Consider the following 23,211-nt stretch of genomic DNA (forward strand, 5'->3'; position numbering starts at 1 on the left):
GCAAAGCTTGACAAAATCTGCAACACATGCTCGTTATCTGTGTTTCTTACCTGTCCCAACTCCACAACTGCACAGCCTTCACATTCTTTTTAGGTTGTACAACTTACATGTTTCAGCTTTCTGCTCAGAAGCAATTCCAGACCTCTAACCAGGTAGAAAGTGCATAACTCCTACCTCACATGGATGAATCCTTTAGTCATTTTGTCATATCTTTTTACAAAATTGAAAGGGAGAAAATGTTCTGTGATTCCAAAGACTCACACCCATAATCATGTGTTGGTTTTCTTCGCTTCAAATGGCAAATACAAGCTTCAACTATGTGAGCTGAGGTGAAGGAGATTTGACTTTCTCCTGTAAGTTGGTATTTAAGCCCTGGATATTTTTAGCTGAGGTGTTATTCTTCAAAGACAAATTGTTTATGGTTAAAATGCTGATCTTATTTTATATTCTGTACCACTCTCCCCCATGCTGTTACTCACACATCTTTAAGCCTACCTTCGTGTGACATTGTGAAAGGGCACAGAGGAAAAAAAAATCTGCTATGCTATTTTAATATATGCAACAATAGCTGGATAAAACCTGCTCAGGATACAAAATAAAGCAATTTTAATTTTTTGCTGTTAAAATAAAAAATATGGTATAGTAGAATGGGAAATGGATCAGTTTCATTCTTTTACCCATTCTAAATGTGATTTGTGCCACATAGAAGGTCTAATGCTGCCAAGAAAAAAGAGACAAGATGAAAGACATCTTCCATTCAAGATTTTGCTAACACGTTTTAGTCACTATAGTACATAATGTTCTAAGCATATGCCAGAAACCATAATCACCATTAATTATAATTCTAAAGCACATTTAATAACAGTTATTGAAAAATACCTGTTGGTTCCTTGACTGAACACTTAAGAGAGACTGAAGCCTTTTTAGATCAGAATAATCCCTAGGAAAAAACCACAACAGTGTGTGTTAATAGTTACATAAAAGTATTTCCATAAGTGTAAAAAAGGTCAACAAGCAACAATGCTACTGACAGAAAATAAAGTTTTCTAGCGTTGCCCGGTGTCCACTTTTGCATACAGCACAATTCACAGCTTCTCCAGAATGCCTTAAGTCAACATAGGTGTAAATAAACTTTGTGACCAGAGTAACAGTTGTCATGTTTATACTGCACTTCAAATTGAAGCATTCTGCTTTGGCAGCCAGTGTAAATTCCACACGAGTCCCACTGAAGTTCAAAGTAAAACGTCAGATACTACACCTCATAGAGATCCCAGAAGGCTTTTGTTTTTATTGCTTTTGCTGTGCTCTTCAACTTTTTGTCCTGATCAGGCATTGTGTATCATTATTACCATGATAAAACTCTTCCTTAAAAGCAAAGTAGATACAGAGAATTATATCACTGCAGCAAAAGGAACACGTTTGCTTATAGAATCAACCGATACCGGTTTACTGGTTTTAGACAGAAAAAACCAAAACAACTTTGCCATTTTCTCAGCATGAAGCCTTGGGTATTATATCAGGATATCCTTTGAAATTCCAGATATTAATAAGAAAGTTTTTAACCTAACATACAAAAACCTTGGTTTTCCAACACATGCATAGACAATACTGTCTTGCTCTTTCATGTATTTTTTTATTATGATTTTTCCTTTTATTTAATCTTCTTGCCATTATTTCTCTCTGTGAATTGGCTGCTTATGTTACAGCAATGCTTACAGGCTAACATCAAGGTTGACAACAACAAGCTGTTGTCCAGACAACAGAGAATTTAATAGTTATATTATCCAAATAAACAAGTCAAATGAAGGGTAGAAAAAGGAGGCATCTGACAAAAAACCGAGATGCATACAGTGAGCTGAGAGATGTGATTCTCTCCCTCTACTTGACTCTCCTGAGACCCCACCTGGACTACTGCATGCAGCTCTGGGGCTCCCATCAGCACAACAGGGACCTGCTGGAGTGAGTCCAGAAGGCTACAAAGAGGATCAGAGGGCTGGAGCACCTCCCCTGTGCTGAGAGAAGCTGAGAGAGGGGGGGTTGTTTGGCCTGGAGAAAAGAAGGCTCCAAGGGAGATATCCAGCAGCAGCCCACTGCCTAAAGAGGTCTACAGAAGAGCTGGAAAGGGACTTTTTACACGGGTATGTGGTGTTAGGACAAGGGGATGATGAATGTACACCAAAAAAGTCAGGTTTAGATTATATATCAGGAGGAAATTCTTTACTGTGATGGTGATGAGGTACCAGAACAGGTTGCCCAGAGAAGTTGTGGACATCCCTGGAAGTGTCCAAGGTCAAGCTGGATGGGGCTGTGATCAATCTGCTATATAGTGACAGGTACTTCTGCCATGGCAGAGACTTGTAACTCAATGATCTTAAGGTCTCTTCCAACCTCAACCATTCTGTGAATCTATTGATCACACAGTCTGTCAAAGAATAACAGAAATTTTCAGCAGTTTAGAATCTAGGCCTTCTCAATGTCTTATACCAAACCTACCTGCTTTCCTTGCAGTGGGACACGCAGCTTCTTTCCACAGATGAGCAGATCTGTACGGCATGGCCTCATCAGGGCCATTAGCACACATTAAATCCCTGTATAAAAACATTCAATCTGTAGGTCTGACTTCCCACAAAAGCCCTGACCTACTCACTTTCACAGTGCACAACAACTGTTCACTGAAAATCTTCTAAAGCCCTAGAAAAATACAGAAAGACGTGGAAAGAGGATACTCAAGAGGAATCTCTTGCTGCAACAAAAGCAACTATATTGATACAGATCCTTCTCTGAGTGAAAAAAAAAAAGAATGGTCAGGCACAGGCTGGGGCTTTAGAATTATCCTGGAGAAGTACATACAGCAGTAGCATGGTAGAGCACTTTCAATTTAAAAACCATAGATATAATACCACTGTCTGATCCTTTCCACCTATTTTACTGTTCACTAAACATGGACTGTTTGGATGTTCCCTTTGGTGCGTCCTTAAGAGGATTTTCTGTATCAAACCTGACGGCCTCCTTTTCGTGCAATGTAGAATTCCTCTGCTACTGATTTTTACTTCTCCTCCTCATAAAGGCAAAGAAGAAGAAGAAAACTAGAAAACTAGTCATGAAACAAAAGCATTGTAAACTACCAGAAGTTGCTCCTTCCCAAATGAACATCAGAGTCATTTTTCCAGTTACACAATCTCACATCATAGAGCTACCCAAAATGCAACTACTGACAGTATGAACTCGTGCACTGTATCAAATCCCTCTCGGAAGTGGCCTGTAAGCCCAGTTCATCCATGTCTAGTCTTTTAAACAAGCCTTTATCCTACTACAGGGAATCATTGCTCTGGATCCACAAGAAACTTCTCTCCTCTCTCCCATGTATCTGCTCAAGAAGGTTATTAAAAAACATCCCAGAATATTTCTGTGGCACCAGTTATTACCAGGGAAGGAATATAAACAGGATTTTTTCCACCACTCAGCAGACAAAACTACTGAGTTCAGACTAAACTGAATGCAGTTTGCTCAAAGCATTTACTTCCTTTGCTTCAAGAGCATTAAAAGTTAAGAGAAGCCATGCACATTGCTAAGCACGTTAAGAATCCTCAGGAGTAAGAATTTCCATGTATTATTTCAGTGACATTCTTATATCATCTCCCCAGTACCCTGTCCATTTGGAATATTACCGAGGCATGACACTATGCAATAAGCACCTCACATTTGCACAGTGGGAAACTCACAAATTGTCTACTTGACCATGAGTATCTGTGCATAAAGAACAGATTTCAACCAATTAAAGAACAACCAAACCACACACAAATAACTTGTTCATAAGCAAACAGAGTTAAATCTTAAAATTTTTAGCATCCTGTGAAATCCTTGGGTTAACTCTCCAAACCACAAAGAACAGGATTCCCACTATGGCTAAAATTTAATCCAGAACTGTTAGGTTTTAGTGATTATTGAGAACATTTTACAACTGTCAACCAAACTTACTTTAGGGCTGTCATTCCAATTCTAGTGCTACCTTGGTAAAGATGAAACAGAGGACAAATATTTTAAAGGTTTGTTGCCATTACAGATCTAAAAGTCCCTGTGCAAAATTGAACCTGATAAACATCAAGCCACATTCCCTTCACTGCTGCTGAGAATGAAGGGACACTGGTCACTCAAGGATACAGCACTCACCCAGCTCTGAGGACTCACCCTGAGGTTACCTCTCTGTTTCCTAGAGGCCAACAAGTCAGCACAGGTCAGGAAGAAGCCCTTCAGGAAAGAGGCCAGCTCTGGCCACAAACTGACCCTGCAGTGACCTCTTTAGTCTGTCAGCCCAGCATCATCTCAGATGCACTGGACTGGGAAACCTGATTCAGGTTACAAATAATCTCTCCTACTTTAGCCCTGATTGCCTTGTCTCCAAAGCACTTCTACTGTACAAGGGCAGGGACAACATGCAGGAAGGAGGATTTATCCATGCAGCTTAGAATGTTATGCCCTTCACCTTAATACAGAGACTAGACTAATTAATTAACAGCCAGCTGCCAGTGAAAATGGCTTCCCCCATTCCTTCCCTTCCACCAGCAATTCTTCTCTACTTCTTCAGCTGACTTGACCCAAACCTGAGCCAGTTTAGAGAGCTAAACACACAGAAAACAACACACCTCCATTTATATTGTTACTTTCCTGCCAATTTAGCTCATTGGCACAGATGAGTGGCCCTGCTGACAGGGCAGGAATGCACCAGTGTAAATCAAGGGAGAAGAGCAGAAAGCCCATCAGTAGCCAGTCCTTAAATCAGGTAGGTATATCAGCACCATGAGTGAGGGGCAGACAAACAGAAACAACTCAATTTTACTTCTATCAGCCAGAAACCTGAGAGAAAACAGACATTAATATTTCCTTACCTATTCTCACAGTAATTTGACTTTCTTGAAGTCACCAAGTAAGTTCCCACCCCGTGTTTCTTCTTTACTCGTGCCAGCAGAAATTTCCATGGATTCCATGGAGCCAGGCTATTCACTGTCCTCATAACTATCCCCCTGCTATGACACCAGCCATGAGGAATGTGTAAGAAACACACCAAACAGCTCTCACTAGTTGTGCCAAATAAAAACTGAAATCAGACAACTCTTTTGAAGAACAGAGACGCATTAAGAGAAAAATGCCTTTACAGCACAGTCTCATTTAATTCCATTTAAGACAATGGAATTAGAGCAATAGTAATGCATTCATTTTAACTGGGGATAATTACATTTAATTAGTTATGCTGATTCAATTACACAGGAAGAGAGATGCATTCTGACAGCACTGGAATGCAGGACAGGACAAGAAATGCTCCAAGAACCCCGTCAGAAATGAAAGAATCCACATGATGAGAAACAGGAGACAAAGGAATTACCCCAGACTTGATCTGTGGCCCAGCCTACTATCTGTCCCAGATGACATAAGCACATAAGCTTCAGAAGGTAAAAACAAGCCCCAAAATAAACAAAACCACAAAGAAGTGTTGGAGGATGAATCTACCCCCACTGACTACAGTGTAATGGTCTCTTCAACAAGAAGATGACTCACATTCCTTAAAATCTTTACTAGCAATAACTAGTGGATACGGACAATTTGTAAGCCAACTAGTTTCTGGATTTTCCCTTGAACTCCTTTCTTAATCACCGCAGTGGCTGAATTCCACTGTCTAATCATACACAGGATAACAGGCTTAGGGTGGATAAAGAAGCAGTAGATATGGTGGCTTTAATAAGACTTTTGATGCTGTTGCTGGATAGGAATGTATCTAATACCCCATCTAATACCATAATCAGGGTCAGATGAAGGTCAGGTGAAAATTCACTTCCTAAAAGAGAAATTAGAAATATATTATTGTTGAAACAGAAATTTATTTCAAATATGGCCAAAATAATGGCAAAAGAAGCATCAAAAGTGATGAAAAATTCCCAAAAGGTACTTTTCCTTATCTAGTCTGGTGGGGAAAAAAGGGACTTCTGGCTGGCTTCCCCTCTTGTTCTCAAAGAGCATGGCAGTCATAACAGATCCCCACCAATGATAGCCTATGTCTAGGAAATTGTATTGAAGAACCCACATAGACAATGTTTGAAGAATATTTCTTTCATTTCATTAACTGAATCAATATGGAAATCCATGTGTTTCTTACACACAAAAACTTCCACACACATATATATGTCTCAATCTTTCTTTAATTAATTCTTTGGAGATTCTCTAAAGGTTAACAAGAGTAAGGTTCTTCCTTGTTTTCCTGACAAATGAAAACATTTAAGCTACTGCTGTTTTGGGATTGTCTTTTGCTTTTTTCTGTTTCCATAAATGGCCAGGCCTATTCTCAGAGTGCTAGGTCCACCAAATGTCAGTCTCTTGGTTAATTTCCAGAGTGTAACTTTCCTCTGTAGAGGAAAGTCTGCCTAAATCCATCTTGTTAAACAGCAGTTCACATATGTAAGAGAAAAAAGAAAAAAATTAATAAGTAAATAAAAAGAGAGAGAAAACAAGAGGGGATGTCTGAGGTGTAATGAGCAGCTCAGGCGAGTATCAACTCGAGAGTAACACGTAGCTCTTTGAAGTTCACCCTCTCCGCTCCCACTACCAAGCAGACCTTTATAGGGAATGGTACCGCCATTCCTCAGAGCCTCTGGGAACCACGAGGTCGTTCAATGCCTACCCAGAGCTGGTGAAGGAGCAGGGCTGTGGAGCACGCCATTAAGCGGAACGGGAGGAGGATGGGGACATTGCACCGCTTTCCCTGCCCTGGACTCTCCCGTCCCAGCCCCGCGTCCCCCCGTGTTCCCGTCCCTCCGTCCCGCTCCCCGCGCTCCCTCAGCGGCTCCGCTCCCCCCACCCCGCTCCGCGGCCCGGCCACGGCGATGCTCGCTCCGCCAGGCCAGGACCCCTCAGCCAATCGCCTCCCCTCTTCTTGGCCCGCCGGCCAATCGCGAGCCGCCGTGCTGCGCGGCCCGGCGCCGTTGCCATGGGCACGGGGAAGCCCGGTCGGGCCCGCCCCCAGCGCCCCCCGGGCAATGAAAACACAAGCGGCCCCAATGGAGTCCAGGAGATTGTTTATTGCTTTTACCAACTTCCTGAAACATTACAAAAGATAATTTTATTCTAGCAGTAATTAAAACAACACAAAGGCTGGATCACATTAAAAACAAGTCTGAGAGTTGTGTTTTCTGTATAAACTGAATATTGATTCTACAGTTGGAATAATGTTTTCATTTGCTTTGGATTTGTTTATAAAGTAAGAAAACGTCACTGTAATTAGAAAAGCAGTCATAAAAAATTCGAACCATACAGTATGTAATCACATTTCAAATAAAGAATATTAAAATCAAAACAGCAGTTCAGCTGCAAAAGCTGAACCTGGAAGACACCTTTGCACAGGAGCATCAGCAACAACAGAAAAGAAAATACAAGAAGTAATGTGTCTTTCCAATAAAATCATTTAGAAAAGTATCGATTTTCAAACTCATTCATTATTCCAAATAAATGTCAAGAGATACTAAATTCAATATGAAAGTGTCTTTAGGCAAAGTTCAATGCCAACTACAAAGTCCTAGAAGTTTTCACTAAAAATATTATAAAATAAAATTGACAAACTTACTGAGCAATTTGCTTTATTTATAGCACTACACTTATGCTGACTCAAAGCTGTGTGCATCTATAGTCTTGAAATTTGTCATAAAATAAATTACTGTTGGTATAAACAAAGTATTTCCCACATTTTACCATACTTGATAATTTTGTCCTAGATGAGTAATTAAAACATTACTAATCATAAGAAAGCAAAAAGACAACTAAGCTCGCCGTGGTGCTCGCCTGGCAGATTTCATTTGTGAACTGAGAGTCCTGAACCATTCACTTTCTGATTTCCAGAACCTTTGTACAAGACAAACCCTTTAGAGCAGCGCAGGCTCTGCCACGTGACACCCATTTGGTACAGAAATATTTCACAGCCTGTCGAACCTGCCTTTGCAAAGGGCACGAATTAGGAAGTGACCGCATAAAGACAAGAGATGCAGGTGAAGCAAATGATAACTTACAGGAGAACTTGCATTAAATGAAGAAAAAATGGCCAAATACTTGGTTGAAAAAGATCCCAAAGCCATTAGGGCACCAAGTTCTACCCTGACAGGTTTTATGATGACAAACTTGGCAATTTGGAACATTCACGGAACAATTATATAAAATATGATGTTATAGCTGCAAAGTTCATCTAGGAGGAAATTGTTGTTAACTTGGGCATGTGTAAACAGAATGAAAAACGTGTCACTGTAATACATACGAAAATGAGTTTTCTAGAATATAATTTAAACACAAAACTGCATTTTAAGTGATACATTTTAAATGATAATTTAAATGGAGTGGTCAAAATTAAGACCTAGATTTCATGTAAACATTAATATTTATAAATAAATTAGGAAAAAAAAATAAAAAAGGAAAAAGAAGGAGGAAAAAAAAAAAAAAGAGGGACTTCCTGAGGTGGCTCTGCAGCCAGGTACACAGTAGCACTAAGCTCCATTCCAGGAAACCAAGGCATCTATAAAAAGTGCAGGGTTGGTTATTTTCCTCTAGCTATTGGAATGGAAATCCATTGGCGTAGTTTTTACAGGGCTTAAGCCCTATGAAAGAAAAAAAAAAAATAAAAATCAGTGCACAGCAATTGTCACTGCTCTTTTGCATCCATTAAGGCAAAACATCTACATAAAATAAACTACATCCTTAGCTGTCTTATTTTAATCCTATGTGTGACTTTAAAGCAGAGAAGGTGTAAAATGACCACTGAATCACTTAACCATACATTAGCAACAAGGATTTATGTACTTAATACCAGAACTTCTCCTGTTCATATGGGAAGAAAGTGCAAGTATAACTATTGCCCAAGAACACTGGAACTAAAGGTAAACTGGCTTGCCAAGTCATGGTATTTCTAGTACTGATTAAAATATCTACACAATTAAATAAATACGGTGATTAGACTTGTGGGGCTTTGGTTTTGTTTCCTTTCAATGTTACTCAAAATATATCCACCTCCTGTAATAATGACCAAAACTTCTGAAGTAGAAGCCAAATACAAGGTGTGCAGCACCATGGAACCCTGATTTCCAGCATTAAAGAGTTAGAAATCCAAGAGGCTTCTAGTAATTTTTTGGATCTTTGGAAACTGTTGTAGGACTATGAACAGGAAGCAAAAAATACTACTGAGGACAGAAGTACTGTACTGTGGATGATGCTACATAAAATCCTCAAAATATCTCTTCCCTCCTTGATTCAGAGCAAGAGGTACTTAGTTGTCAACTACTGACATGCAGATGGATGTTGTTAGTGTTTTTTTTAAATAATGTATGAAGTTTTGAGAAACCATCTGCTGTAGTTTCATTGTTATCTCAGTTTGATCAGAGGGAAACCATGGGTTACTTTCTGAAAGAGCATGAAGTCAAACTAAGGCATGAGCTACACTACTATCTAAGAATGCAGGTCATTACACAGTATTGCTCAAACTGGTAATGCAGACCTCTCTTGCTTTGCCACTGACCTGAGCCTGTTATGACAGTTTGGATACCATTATTCATATTGCTGTACACTACGATTTCCTTTCTTTAAACTGCCTTCTCAGAATTCAGTTAAATGAAAAAAGGAAAGGAAAAAAAAATGTTAAATAATTGCATTACATTTAAAGGGAACAGTAACAATCCATGTAATGTAAATACTATTTAAAAATGTTTCTATTTATTCCCACTGATTGCCTTATTTTTGTAATATACAGTTACCTTCTCTACAGGTGACACTTGGCTGAAGAGCACCAAAATTCCACCTCAAGTGGGATTTTCAGATAAAGTCTGCCCTCCTCCAGAATCAGCTCCTTTTGCAATCGTTGAGAATTTTATCACTTGGTTCATGGTAAAACTCCCAACTCTACCAAAAGCAGCATTAAGCAAAAAGCATCTTCTAGTATTAAATGAGCATAGATTCTAATTAAAGCCATTGTAATGCATCCAGAAAGGGCTAGTGGCAATTCAGAATGTAAAGAGATACTGTTGCAAATTAAAGCCAAAAAAACTAAGGCATAAGGCAAAAGAAATATTAAGAACAGAAACTGCGCAGGTAAGTCATCAAGATTTTCATTTATATATAAAATTCTCATTATTTCAAATATTATAATGCTAAACACTAGAACTTGAAAATGTAAGTACAATAAATGCACTGACTGCATCTTTATCAGTGGAGTCCCCAAAAATTCCCATTTACTTTAATAAATGAATATTTATTTTTTCAATTCATCTTACATGATAGAAATTTATACTAATTAAAATAAATAATGTGTTTAAAAATAAGTTGGTGTGCTACCATATATGCCCTTTACAATGGAAAGGATCAGAACTGTACATACAAATACCACAAGCAATTAGTAATCCATAAAATAATACTGATCATAAACCTATTCCAGAATTGAGCTACAACTAATTTAATCAAATACACAGTAAATTAAAAAATTTATTAACCAAGAAATATATTTTATGAAGATATGAAATACTCCAAAATTTTAAAGCTGAGCAAATCAGACACAGAAAATCTATGGGAAAAAATGTAAGCAAAAACAGGAAGCAAAGAATTCAAGAGTACTGACGTGGTAAGTACTTATAATTTCCTATAGGCCAATTGCTGCCTGTAAATCCAATTTATATTGTGTAAACATGGAGTGTCCAGAATGGCAAATACTGATTTGGGACTATAACTGCCATTACTGCACTCATACTGCTACTGGACAATAATGAAAACTCAAGAGAATTCAGAAAACCAAAGAAAGCAGCACACCAGGGTATTTAGATACATTTTAAGGCTTAACTAACCACCTGACTTAGGGCTCTAGGCCACTCCTGTGGAGTAGGAGAGACAGAATCCAGAAAACACTAGCATGGAGTGGAGACATAAAACACAGTAGTTCTTGTCAACAGCACATTAACATTTGTTCTATGAAACCACAAAAAAAGTATACCCTGCAAAAACAAGCACTAATTGCCTGCATGGAAAACAAAACTTCTGTGGCGCACATCATAAACAGAGGTATTGCAAAATTTTAAGCAATGTGGACCAGTAATCATCAGCAGAAGCTGATGTAACTTTTATGCACATATTGATTATGGAAAATAATAAGCATTCATTACAGTCTTCCTATTTAAAAATGAAAATAAAATTTCCAATAAAATAAATAGCTGAAGTGGATTACCACTCATCTTATTTGCTGGGAAAATCTTTGCATTATGCAAGCATATCTACAGTGCCCAAAAAATGGCAGAAATTAAATATCTGTTGCTCCTTAAACTGGAAATCACACTTCCATGGTAAAATATCCTACAGTGATATATATATACACACAAATATAAGCAATTCCCATTGGTTCCATTCTATAAAGATGTTTCAGCATCCACGTATCTCACAACAGGTGACTTTTCCACTTCTATTTTCACACTTTCTGGTTTTTCAGGGCTGTTTGAAAACAAAGAAGAAAATGTAAAGTCTGGGCCACTTTAGGAAAGGTTAAATTTCAAATGTTTTATACTTCAAAATGAAACCTGAAAGTATTTACATAAGGATGCTTTTATGATAAGGCACTTCTATTACATATTAGTAATTGTTAAATAATATTCACAGGAACAGTGACTTAACTTAAAAGAGAGAAAACACCAATATCTCCTTCATAAATACCATATCCAATTCCACTGCTTTTATTGATTTGAAACTGTTCTTGCAAAACTTCTTTAAAAACAAACAAACAAATCCCCAACACAGCCTGCAAAACGGTAAAAATACACAAAAATACGTAACAAGCAACATTACTAATACATCTTTATTCCTGGGCAGGGAAACCATCTGTTCACAAGCATGAGAGGACATTTCAGTCTGTTCAAAAGGGGAAACCACACTTCCAACAACAGCAGAGGACAGTAAGAAACCTGTGTAACCTGAACCTTCCATTCAAGTGAAGCAGAAGACCCAAAAGACAAGTGGCACCTGAACAACTGACACTCTTAGGGACACAGACACTGAACAGTGCCTGACTGAAGGACAATAAGGAATGTCACAAAGTAGTTGGAAGTCAGTAGAAGATGAAATGGAACAGCCTAAGAGGGAGGATGAATTTCAAAAGAGATGACACATCTGTAGAGTTGCTCTTTAAGGAAAAAAATATATTAGAAATTCATGCAAAGAGAAAAATTCTGGGTCTCCTTAGAAGATACAAGTGTGCTGGGACCCCACAGTCTGTAAACTACAATAGATGGCTGAGGAAAAAAGAAAAAGCAATCTGAATCAATTCAGAAAAAGAAAATAAAAAAATTAAAAATTGATCTTCTTAAAAATACATAGTTTTTAATAAATCATGCCAAGCCACACAACATGTCATCTGGAATTATAAAAGACATGCCTCCTTTGAACTGCATTAGCATTTAAATATAAATCTGAAAATAGCAGTGCTTACAGAACCATTTTTACCAGAGCATTAAATGTCTGTCTGTACCACCAGATGAAGACAGTTAAGCAGAAAAACCTTAGCAGAACTAAAATCAGTAATTTACTGGAAATTACTTTTGAATGACCAGTAGTGACATCTCTGTATCTCAACAGGATGCAAAGAAAGCATAGCAAACACCTCAAAACAGCAACCAATTGAGTTAAGGCTCAAGAAGTCTGCCTTTCAACATTTTCAAGATTTTCAAGATTAATGCACTATGAGACTGCCTGTTAAAAACCCAGTTCTGGCACCAGTGGTTCTTATTTTCCATTTATAGTTTTAGCAAGTTCCCTACCAAGATGGATTTTTTACTGTACTAAGCTCAAGGAGGGTATGTTATAGAATCAAAGGGAAGTGTCTTATAGCAAAACATAATCAATAGATGGAATAATGAATGCAAGGCTAAGCATAATAAAAAACACTGCAAACTGATCAGAAGCCTGATTCGCTAATATTGCATAAAATTCCATACTAACTTAACCTACTCAGGAAACAGGAAAGTGAGAGATGAAATTGTACTAAATTAGAACTGCCTGAAAACCAAATCTAAACATTTTCATTCTTCTGGAAAAGAAATGCAGGCCTGTATCTCTTCAAGCCCTATATGCCCAATGACTATCAGATAATTACTAGAATCATCCATAAATTCTGTAATGGGCTGCTTCTAAGAATTTAGCAAGGAAGAAAACACCTATTAAATAAGGGGGCTGTACTGACACACATACTCTCTTATCTCTTCAATTTGTCTTCTTGATGGTCTCACTCATGTGGTACTCAAGATTTTGAAATATTTTAATTAATTAATTTAATTAATATTAAATTAAATATTAATTGAAATGTTTTATTTAATTAAATATGTGTTTAACATTTTTAAAATGTTTAAACAATTCAGCCTAGACATTAATGGAAAGGGTGCCTGCACTAATGAGTCTTAAGCTTTTCCTCTTACAAAACACCTCAAAGTTCTTTCTCTCTCTCCTTTACCCTTGGCTGACCTGCTGTCTGGCCAAAACTGTACTTCCATGCCTTGTTTGGAGCAATGTGTGTGGTGAATAGAAAGATGGTATACAAGTGCTAGGTCACTACTGGTGCTTCCAGCAGGACCTGAGATGGCTTGGACAGAGCCATGAACAGAGTATGCCCTCCATGGAATGCTCCAGCCTTGCACAGAGCATGAACTCTCCCTCCTCACCATGAACACTTTCACTGAGATGTAATTTTATACAAAACCTGACAATTTTGTATCTCTCAAATATGTCTTCCTCAGACAGAATTGGCTGAAAAGGATCAGCCAATAGAAGATGCATACAATAGACAACAGGACTGCTTAGGTTTAGTTTTCTGAGGCAAAAATGCCCATTCTCCCCATTCCTACATAAAAACTGCTAAGCAATAGTGGCATGGATGATGAGCAGTCCCCAGATAAAAGTTCCTATAAATCACAAGCCTTTCAGGAATTTATACTGCACAAACACTCACATCTTGGCTTGTTTCCCTAGACAGATTCAGCTAGACAGGGAATAAATCAGGATAAAATAGCAGAATGATACATCACACTCAGACTTTGTTCTTTGATGGGGAGCTCACAGAGAAGAAAGGCTACTGGCCAGCACAGAAGGTAAGTGTCAGCTTACAGGGAAAGTTCAGAGCACTGAGGGCTCATGATCTGTCCATATACTTCACTGAAGTATATGTCAGTGAAGATAGGGTCTGAGACAGGTTCAATTTTTAGATATTTAAAATGAGTTGAGGAAAAGCAATCCAAGCAACACATTCCCCCACAAAAACAGAACCTAGGGCAGTACAAAGCAACAATGAAAGTGCTGGACTTACCTTGTATTCTCAGTGGAATTTGTATTATTGAGCGTCAAACCACTCTCATGCTTATATACATACTAGTACTTAGAAACCCTAAGCTCATCAGAGTAATAAACACTTGTATTAAGTAAATAAATAGTAATTTTAAAATTACTATTTAAAATAATACATTAACAAAATAGCAAGAAAATAATTCCTTATAGAAACTGATAAAATCAGAGTAAAGAGGAAAAATTAAGCTCAAATTCAAAGTCTTCAATAGTAAGAAGTCAGTAACTCAGATTCATAGACATTTTTTTTTTTTAAGATATAGTTCAATAAATACAAGTATGGCTGATAAACACAAGACAATTAGTTAGAAAAGGTGTGAGTAATTATAGCTACCTCAGGTTAGCTCTGGTTACTTTGGCATTCTCAGTACTCATGGCAAGAGCCTTCCACTGTGCAGTTTTGGCCATTTCGTCTGATATGTTTACAACTGAGGGATCAGTGCTAAAGAACAAACATACTTTCAGGTTAGTATTCAATTCCTTGCAACACTATTATACTTACTGTCACTCATCATTTACATCAGTTGTGCCTTCTTTCAATATTTACACAGCCACAAGTTGAGTTCACCTCTTAAAAGCATACTTCAACAAAAAACTGAAAATTTAACTAACCAGCACTACCATAATGACATAGCATCTCAAAAATTTTTTTCACATAGATACCAGTAAGATATTGAGAAAACTTGAGAGGTAACCCATAACTAGGTTCAGAAAATTATTTTGCATGCCAAGAAATAATGAATTGAATCACACTGTTGTGCTAAAGCTTTCCTGGATCAGTTACTTTAAGTGGCTTCTAAGAAATAATCAAGGGCAAAAGAGCAAAGGTTAATAAAATTTCGAAAATTTAAGTGAGATTTGAAACTATTAAAAATCTAGAAATTCCAATTATCTTGACAGATAAGTTTTGCTTTTTTATCTCAAAAGCCTAATTAGATATTTTGCAAGGTTATTTTGTCAGACCACCCCCCTCCCAAGTGTTGCAGAAGATAAGTTTACCTTCACAGATGTAAAGATTTTAAAGCCTATTTCCACTTTTGTCCTCCACACAGTTCTATGTGAAGCAGACTCAGGTGCTGCCTGTATGTCTGCTTTCTGTTCTGTTCCACATTTAAGCTTCAGAACCTATCCCAGGTCATCTCTAAGTTTTTCAAATGGCAGAAAAAACTTTCAAAGCCACTCTTCCTCAGGGATCCCACAAGACATATAAGGCAGCAGAATACATACAAAACACACACACATTTGAAGTCACAGCTCTACTGTGAGAGCAATTAGCAACTCAAATGTTTTTTAAAAAGCTTTAGCATTTTCATTTGAGTTGCTTAAGTCTGATTAAGCCTGCTCTCAGAACAGAAAACAGCACTCAGCAGAAATATCTGTCTAATCCAAATTTCTGTCTGTTCCCAACTCTCATCAGTGCATACCTGGTACTACCCTAGATCCATAGGAAAGCAAATTTTTAACCTAGGAACCCTTAGTATTAGAGACAAAAAGAAAACCTGTAAGCTGTTCATCTGTCACATCTTAAATTCGTGTTGGAACAGTTGAGAACACCTGACCACTCAGCTAAATACAACCCCAGTAAGGGAGACACCAGCTGAGGCAAAATGCCTATCAAAGGTGAAAGAATTTCCATGACTGAAATTCCAGTACCTCCTTTTCTGGAATATTTGTATATTTATGTTCAGAAAATAACATTTTAAAGTAAAAATGCTTGCCTGTACAACGGGTTTTTTGTACCACAGAGATTACGACTTTAGCTTTTGCTTAGGTAAATCAAATAATTACACACTTAGATTTCTTCTGCAAAACCCAAGTGGCTGGCAAACACATGGCTCAACTGATGCTATTAGTTGCTTAATGCTCAGTATTTCATGCACAGTAGCACACAAATATTCCATCAAAACTGACCAAGGATGCTTCTTCACCTTTAGTACAGCTGGTCGAAATTGAGTCATCTGATCTGTTCAAGATGGTCATGTAAATTTATAATTAAGATGCAGTTTTAAAGAACAATGCAGTATAAAAACACTAATGTAGCACCACAAGATATATATTCCTATTTCCTAATCATGGCTAAGCTACCAGCTTGGGGAAAAATTATTTCAACTCATACACAACCAACTTAATATAAAGCAAATTTTGGGCTCTGATAAAAGAATTTTTAAACAGACACATTTTATACCTGTATTTCAGGGTTTTTACAGGAAAATCTATATTTGCTTCTCCATATGCAAGGTGTACACTGTCATGGTCTGAAAACATTCTCTCTGCTTCCTGTAAATTCCAAGTAAGAAGTTTGTAAAATTACTCACATAGCAGAAACCACAGTAGTATCTCAATTTATTCAGTTATCATCTCAACTTATTCAAGTTATATGACAGGTATTCCATAGGGGTAAAAGGCACTTCTGTGTAGATACCACAGTTGAATGCGGGAGACAGAGATTATGACTCTTCCTCCTTGAAGTGTCTTATTAAGGGAGGGGTCATGGGAGACTGGGGAAGGAGGGTGTTACATACAAGCTTTGCAAGGAATTCATCTAGGTGGTGCACAGAAAGGCAGGACTTTCACGGATAAGTTCCAGAAGCTATATTACTGTATCTTTGGTAACTAGCAGTTGCACTAAATGACAGCTCCACAAACACACATGAGCAAAATGTCCCTGATATTATGAACACTTTTGTGACTAATTTAAGCAGAATAAAGAAATCCTACTCCACCACTTCCCTCTCCCTCTCCTTTCTCTCCATTTTCTTTCCCTCTAATCTGATGAAAGACCAAAAAACCCAACATTTTTGTGCTAACAACTGCTTCTTTCCACTTTGCTTGAAAATTCTGATCACAAATAAAAATCATACTTTGTAATAGCATAATTGAAACAGAGACTTAATTCCCTAACCAGCAGCAACTGTTCCTCTAGTAAAGAATTTAATTTCTTAAGTAAGTGAAGAATTTCAAAATATGTATCTGGTATATAAGGTCATATGCTCAGGTCACATAGTATTATTTTAAATTGCATTAGGTATTTCCTAGAAATTTACAACATGCTCAGTTTGATTGTTTTCACACTTACTTCTTTCTCTTTTATCTTTTCATCATCTTCTGTCTTCTTTTTACTTTCTGGCATAAGATCATCAAGCCAGCTAAGATCTTTTTTGGTGAAACACAAATCCATGAGCTTGCGAACGAACACTAATGCTAGAACCTAAAGGGAACCACACAAAAAATACTTTATATATTAAACTATTCAAATGAACAAAAATGCACACACACTTTCAGAACACTCAGAATCTGTAAATGAAGCCCTTTTTTCTAGTACTAGATTTCATCTTACCCCAAAGGTAAATAATTTCCACTTTCAGTAGCCATTCACATCTGAATTGCTTGTTTTCAGGAAATGAGAAGTCTCTGTGTTTCAAAAGTGAACAGCTTGTACTACAGGGGCTTTTTGTTTCTTTCCCACTTCCTTCTTTCTTAAAGGCAGCAAGCATCTTCTGAAGAGACTCTGAATAATACGTGTAGTCTTGTATAAAAATTATTAACTGACAAACCAGAAAACTTACCATCATAGGGAAAACAACAGCAGCTGCAGAGGCTTTGATCACCCACAAGAGAACTAGACAAGTGAGCTGAACAACTGTAAAGATATGGACCTTCCACAGTGGCACATAACGTAGATAAATCAGGTCAGGTTGATGTTTGGCAGGCATTCCAAACAGTTTTATACGGTCAAAAAACTGCATGGGAAAATAAAAGCATTCTTCAGTTAATTATTTTTTGCCTCTCCAGAAGAAAATTAATGTTTTTAGGAGACTACAGAAATGTAAAATAATCCCAAATTAAATACAAATGAAAGACGGTGAACATTCAAGGGGGTGGAACTGTGGGCTGTTTTGCAGGGGTCGGTGATGCCCCCCCCCCCCCCCAATAATAAAAAATTCCATAATATTTCAGAAAATTTGTTTCTTAGCTACGCTATTGAAAGAATAAATAAAAAAGAACTGTCAAGTGAAGACATAATATTGTAAGAGCAAATACTTGAACATGACACTCAGGAAATTATCCTATATGCTATTCAGAAAATATGGAACAACTTTATTGTGGCTCACATAATGCAGGGTGTTACAGCTTCCTTTTCATTCAGTGTTAAACATAAGTGAACTGCTTGTTAAAATCAGACTTTACCTGAATCCCTTTTAATGAAGATACTCCCATGTAAAGAAAGACACCATACAAAACTGGCATTGGAATAAACTAGGGGGGAAAAAACACCCACAGTTAAAAGTGGAATCAACATGACATAAGAGAGCAGTCCATATAAGTGAAAGGCACAGACCAAATTATTTTTTACTTTATATTTTACTTAAGTGAAATCTGAAGACCTTTATTTAAAAGAATACATATGTATCATTGAGCAGCAAAAAAAAAAAATCTACAACTAACTAGGTTATCATCAGGATAAAAAAGCAGTTCTGCCTTGACTGCTCACTCACTCAATTTTCTGGGTTGCAAGAAAAATTTCTATTCATGCTAAATATACTGCTTTATGCTGCTGTTTGACAGGAACTGTATCAAGACTACTGTATTCTGTACAACTTCATTAAATTGCCACATTAAGTTTTACTTCTGAACACCTGGAACAGACAATACAAAAACCTCACCATACCTACTAAGCTATGAAAATCTGCTAATTATTCAGAACTAAGTTTTGCTTCAGTAAGAAGACCAATTTAAAGCTTATTAAAATTATATTTCTAATAATTTAAATTGTAATATATAATAGCTTATATAATTTTATACAGTGGGATTTTCTATTTTGATATAACTTAAAGCTTACTAAGATAACAAAGTTGTCCACTGATTTCAGTGGCACTTGCATCAACCCTCTGCAGTGAAGCCTTCTTTGCTCCTGAATTCATTAAGCTTCCAAGTAAAGGACAGCCAAGATACAACATGAAATTTTAATAAAAACTGCTGCTATCAAGACTGAACAAAACCCTTTATTTAAACAGTGTGAAATAAAACTATGCCTTAGGGATTCATGATGTATGTGTGTGTGTGGCTAGTGTCTTCACTGTAAGTGGTGTAATTTGATATAGTGTCTTCTATTGCATTAAATCAGTATAAATCCACACATGGAACAAAAGCACAACAACTGTCAGATGCAAGGCTTTGTTCTCCTTACTTCTTTTGAACAATAACAGTCATTCACACTGAAAAAGAAAAGCATTTTTTAAAAGCAAAGAGTTATAATTTCATTCCTATTACCCTGGGCCCATAAACCAAAAAGTACTCATTTCTATGAACAAAAAGTTAAAATATGGGATTTAAAACACTTTACTTCAGCAACCACCACTTTTAGTTTTTGCTTTTGAGCAACAATAAAACTATTTCAGTGTTTCTGCTTTTGATTCTGATTATTCACATTATACAGCTGAGCTCTTGGTAACTTTAATGAGACACTGTCAAATCTGATTTTTTTTTTAGTAACTGCAATGGTCTTATTTTTTACGGAACATTACATTCTTTAATAGATATACAAATGGTCAACTATTTAAAATTTATAATACATAACTACTTATTAAACTATAGCTGCATATTTACAGGATTATTCTTTCCCATTATCTAAATTTGAGAAGCTGCATTTCTTACGAAATTACTTGAGATCTTTCTTTGTTTATACAGACTTTTACGAAGCTCTTTAGAAATACCAGCAGTTACGCAGTTATCTGCATTTCTGACAACAAAAAAGATAATTCTTTCATTTCTCCTTTTAACTACTGGATTTGAAACAACAAAGTAGAAGTTGAACAGATTTTAGTAAATCTGAGCAAAATCCAACTGAATTTTCTTCCAATAGTCATTGAAAGGTCACTAGGGATATAAATTAGGAGATAAAGTGTAATCTGATGCTACAACACAACTGCAAAATCACCATTATAGTGTGATCATGTATAAAATAATCTTGACACTCTAAGAATCAAATTAAGTTTATTAAGCTGAAGAACAATTAGTGAAAAATTGAATTTCTCCCTTTTAAAGCAACGTTTCTGCTCCTTCTGCTACACTATATTACTTCTACTCAAGTAGCTTTACTTCTTTATCACAATCCTTTTCTCTCTCCATTTAAGCACTTACATAAAAACTGCAGGTTTTAGGTAACATGAACTGGAAAAACTAAAAAAATGTTGGCAAGAAAAATCAAGTAACACAGGAAAAGGTTGCTTTCTTCACTACTCACTACATTCCTAGCTTTCTCAGATTTCATTTTCTTGCATCCTTCCATAGTGTTTCTATTCAACTAACATCTGTTGCTAAAAAAGCAATTTGAGAATGAGTCCAGGCATATCTTACTTAAAATAAAAGAACTTTCTCACATTATGAAATGCTGAATCACAACATCAATAGCACAAAGAAAATATTTTGGAAAAACTCTCTTTTACCTTTAACACAGAGGTCATGGACACTGACGTCCCCATCAGCACAAAAATCATCAATCCTGTCACTCGCTGCTCCCGGATTCCCAAAAACTTTGGTCGTTCTCCTGGTGCTGAGCATTGAGATTCAACTTTCAGGCTGTTAACATGACTTATAGACAGGACAGTTGCAGCAACAAACCACGGTAAGCCCATGATAGAACATATTCCCAACATAATACCAACCATGAGCAGATCAAGATGATAACCACAGCCTTTCTGTAAAATTAAGCAAACAAATAACTTGAAAAACTTTCTATTTATATGATCGTACTTCTAATTCAGCAGGTGAATACAACTGCAAAAGTCAGATACTTTGAGAGTATCCACAAAATTATATTTGTTCTTGATTAGTCAATTTATATTTAGCAGCTGATGGTAATTTCACAAATTTGCAGAATGAATCTGATTTTAAGTAACTTACACAACATTAGACTTCCATAAAAAGGACTTTTACCTTCAGTTTATGCTCTTTCCTGTTTATAATAACAGCTGTTATTTGTTGATCCATGAAAATGAGAATGGTACAAAGTAAAGCAGGAAGAGCAGCAACCAAGAGTGTCCACCAAGGATTGTGTCCAAGAGGATCTATGAACCATCCTCGATCTTTTCGGGTGGGCTGAAAAAAGGACACCAACCCGTCAACAAGGAGAATTAAATTACTAAAATAGAATGCAGATTTTATCATTACAAACAGTTTCAACGAACAACAGATCAGTCCCTTAAGTATATGTTTAGGTTGTCTTCCAATGGCTTTGACCAAAAGACTGATTTAGTAGTTACAGGTGAACATGGCATTTATATGGGAAAAATCAAAACAAATCCATTTGATTCCTTCATTTTGTACATTTACACAAAAGAATCCTTTCAGTAATAATATAAAACATAAATTTTTCTGTCAGATGAGACATACATCCAAAACAGAAAAGAGAAACTACTTGATCAACCACATTGTAATCAAAAGAGAGAAACTTCTGTTTCTGTATGATTTGATTGTTTTACTGTTCATAAAACTTCAATCATTTTAAAAGTTATGTTTTTCAAAAGGTTTTGTTTCTTACCTCAAACTTCTCTGGAACACGAAGCTTAGGAGAAGGTACTCCTACAAGATAGTCAATCAAAACCATGGTTACTATGGTCAGAAATACTGCAAAGTCGCTGATGGTGGAACGCACCTATAAAGAAAAGACTTGTGTTAAGTCTTGCCTTTTTCAACATTATAATTTCCATGTGTAGAAAGATGATTTTCTCCTCTACAAAAAGTGAGGTTTACTTATATTATACTACCACTGAACATTATCTACTTTTTCTTGTTACTTTCAAATTTAAGCTGCCTGCCAGCACAGTATGAAGTTGCAGAAGACAAGTATTCCATACAGCTGTTCACTCATTTAAAGTGGACTATTGCAAGAGGCAAATTACTTTAAACAACTCCACAATCTTCCTTCTCCTCTCAATCCCATTAGGAGGCTCAGCCATCACAGCTAGTTCCTGGTACCTTAGGTCAGTAATATTCATACTTTCATGTTTTAATCAATAGGAGGTGGATAATTTGCAATACATTCATATTATCAAAGATAACTTTATTAAACATTAGGAAGACATTACAGGGATGAGTTGAGGTTTATAGCAGATCTAACCACTTCATTTTGCCTAGCAGAAGTTACATAAATCAATCTCAAAAGAAGCATCACATTAACATCTATTAGAAATAGCAATCCCCTGAGGAACCACTCTAAACCCAATAGACATCAGTGGTTTGGGGAAAGTAATTAATTGCTTTGTTTGGCTACGTGAGGAAAAGAGCCGCAATATTGTCTCTACTAATGATGCCTGGCAATACTGATTAATGAGAGGAGATGGACTGCTTAGATCTTTCAAAGTTTAGAATATCTTGTTGTAATTCTACAAAAATACAGAATAAACACCAAATTTTTGCAGATTATTTCTTTCCTCAAATGTCCTAAGCTTTGTAATTATTAGCTGAATTTTGGGTTTTCATTTCCTTTCCTGTCTTAAAAGAAATTTCTCAAGACAGAATTCAACTCCATTAAATTATATCAAGGTGTATTTATTACAAGGTAACAATAGTCTAGTCTCTAATCAGAATTACCTTAGTTGGGAAATAGCGTTTGGTCTTGAATTTCTTAAGGAAAGAGGAGAGGAAAAATGTTGCAAAAAATAGTATGACAGACCAGAAAAGAACATCTGGAATATATGGTCCATGATGGCCACAAGCTGATCCACGAAACACACCATGATATTCTAAACATTCCTGCAAAGAGAAAAACTCTTCATAAGTCTGTTTTATTAATTCAGTACATTCAACTAAGCTTCCAACCTTTCT

General features: G+C 36.6%; 2 protein-coding genes across 3 annotated transcripts in view; both read right to left on the reverse strand.

The window, feature by feature from the left end:
• Positions 1–1,333, reverse strand: part of NEK10 (NIMA related kinase 10) — an 80,713-nt gene extending 79,380 nt beyond the window's left edge. Inside the window, 2 exon segments of the mRNA XM_058019779.1 lie at positions 880–940; positions 1,257–1,333. Of these exon segments, the coding sequence (XP_057875762.1) occupies positions 880–940; positions 1,257–1,333 (138 nt within the window).
• A 5,714-nt stretch (positions 1,334–7,047) lies between these two features.
• The window catches only part of SLC4A7 (solute carrier family 4 member 7), a 66,783-nt gene continuing 50,619 nt past the window's right edge, over positions 7,048–23,211 (reverse strand). For both annotated transcript variants that reach the window (XM_058019788.1, XM_058019780.1), the window contains exons 17-26: positions 22,978–23,139; positions 21,926–22,039; positions 21,322–21,483; positions 20,832–21,083; positions 18,574–18,642; positions 17,952–18,125; positions 17,462–17,593; positions 16,571–16,662; positions 14,720–14,827; positions 7,048–11,493 (exon numbers count right to left, since the gene is read on the reverse strand). In XM_058019788.1, the coding sequence (XP_057875771.1) occupies positions 11,412–11,493; positions 14,720–14,827; positions 16,571–16,662; positions 17,462–17,593; positions 17,952–18,125; positions 18,574–18,642; positions 20,832–21,083; positions 21,322–21,483; positions 21,926–22,039; positions 22,978–23,139 (1,347 nt within the window). In that variant the 3' untranslated portion in view covers positions 7,048–11,411. The remainder of the gene's footprint in view (positions 11,494–14,719; positions 14,828–16,570; positions 16,663–17,461; positions 17,594–17,951; positions 18,126–18,573; positions 18,643–20,831; positions 21,084–21,321; positions 21,484–21,925; positions 22,040–22,977; positions 23,140–23,211) is intronic.

This window comes from Melospiza georgiana, chromosome 1 (assembly GCF_028018845.1).
Source record: "Melospiza georgiana isolate bMelGeo1 chromosome 1, bMelGeo1.pri, whole genome shotgun sequence".
NCBI classification, from domain to species: Eukaryota; Metazoa; Chordata; class Aves; order Passeriformes; family Passerellidae; genus Melospiza; species Melospiza georgiana.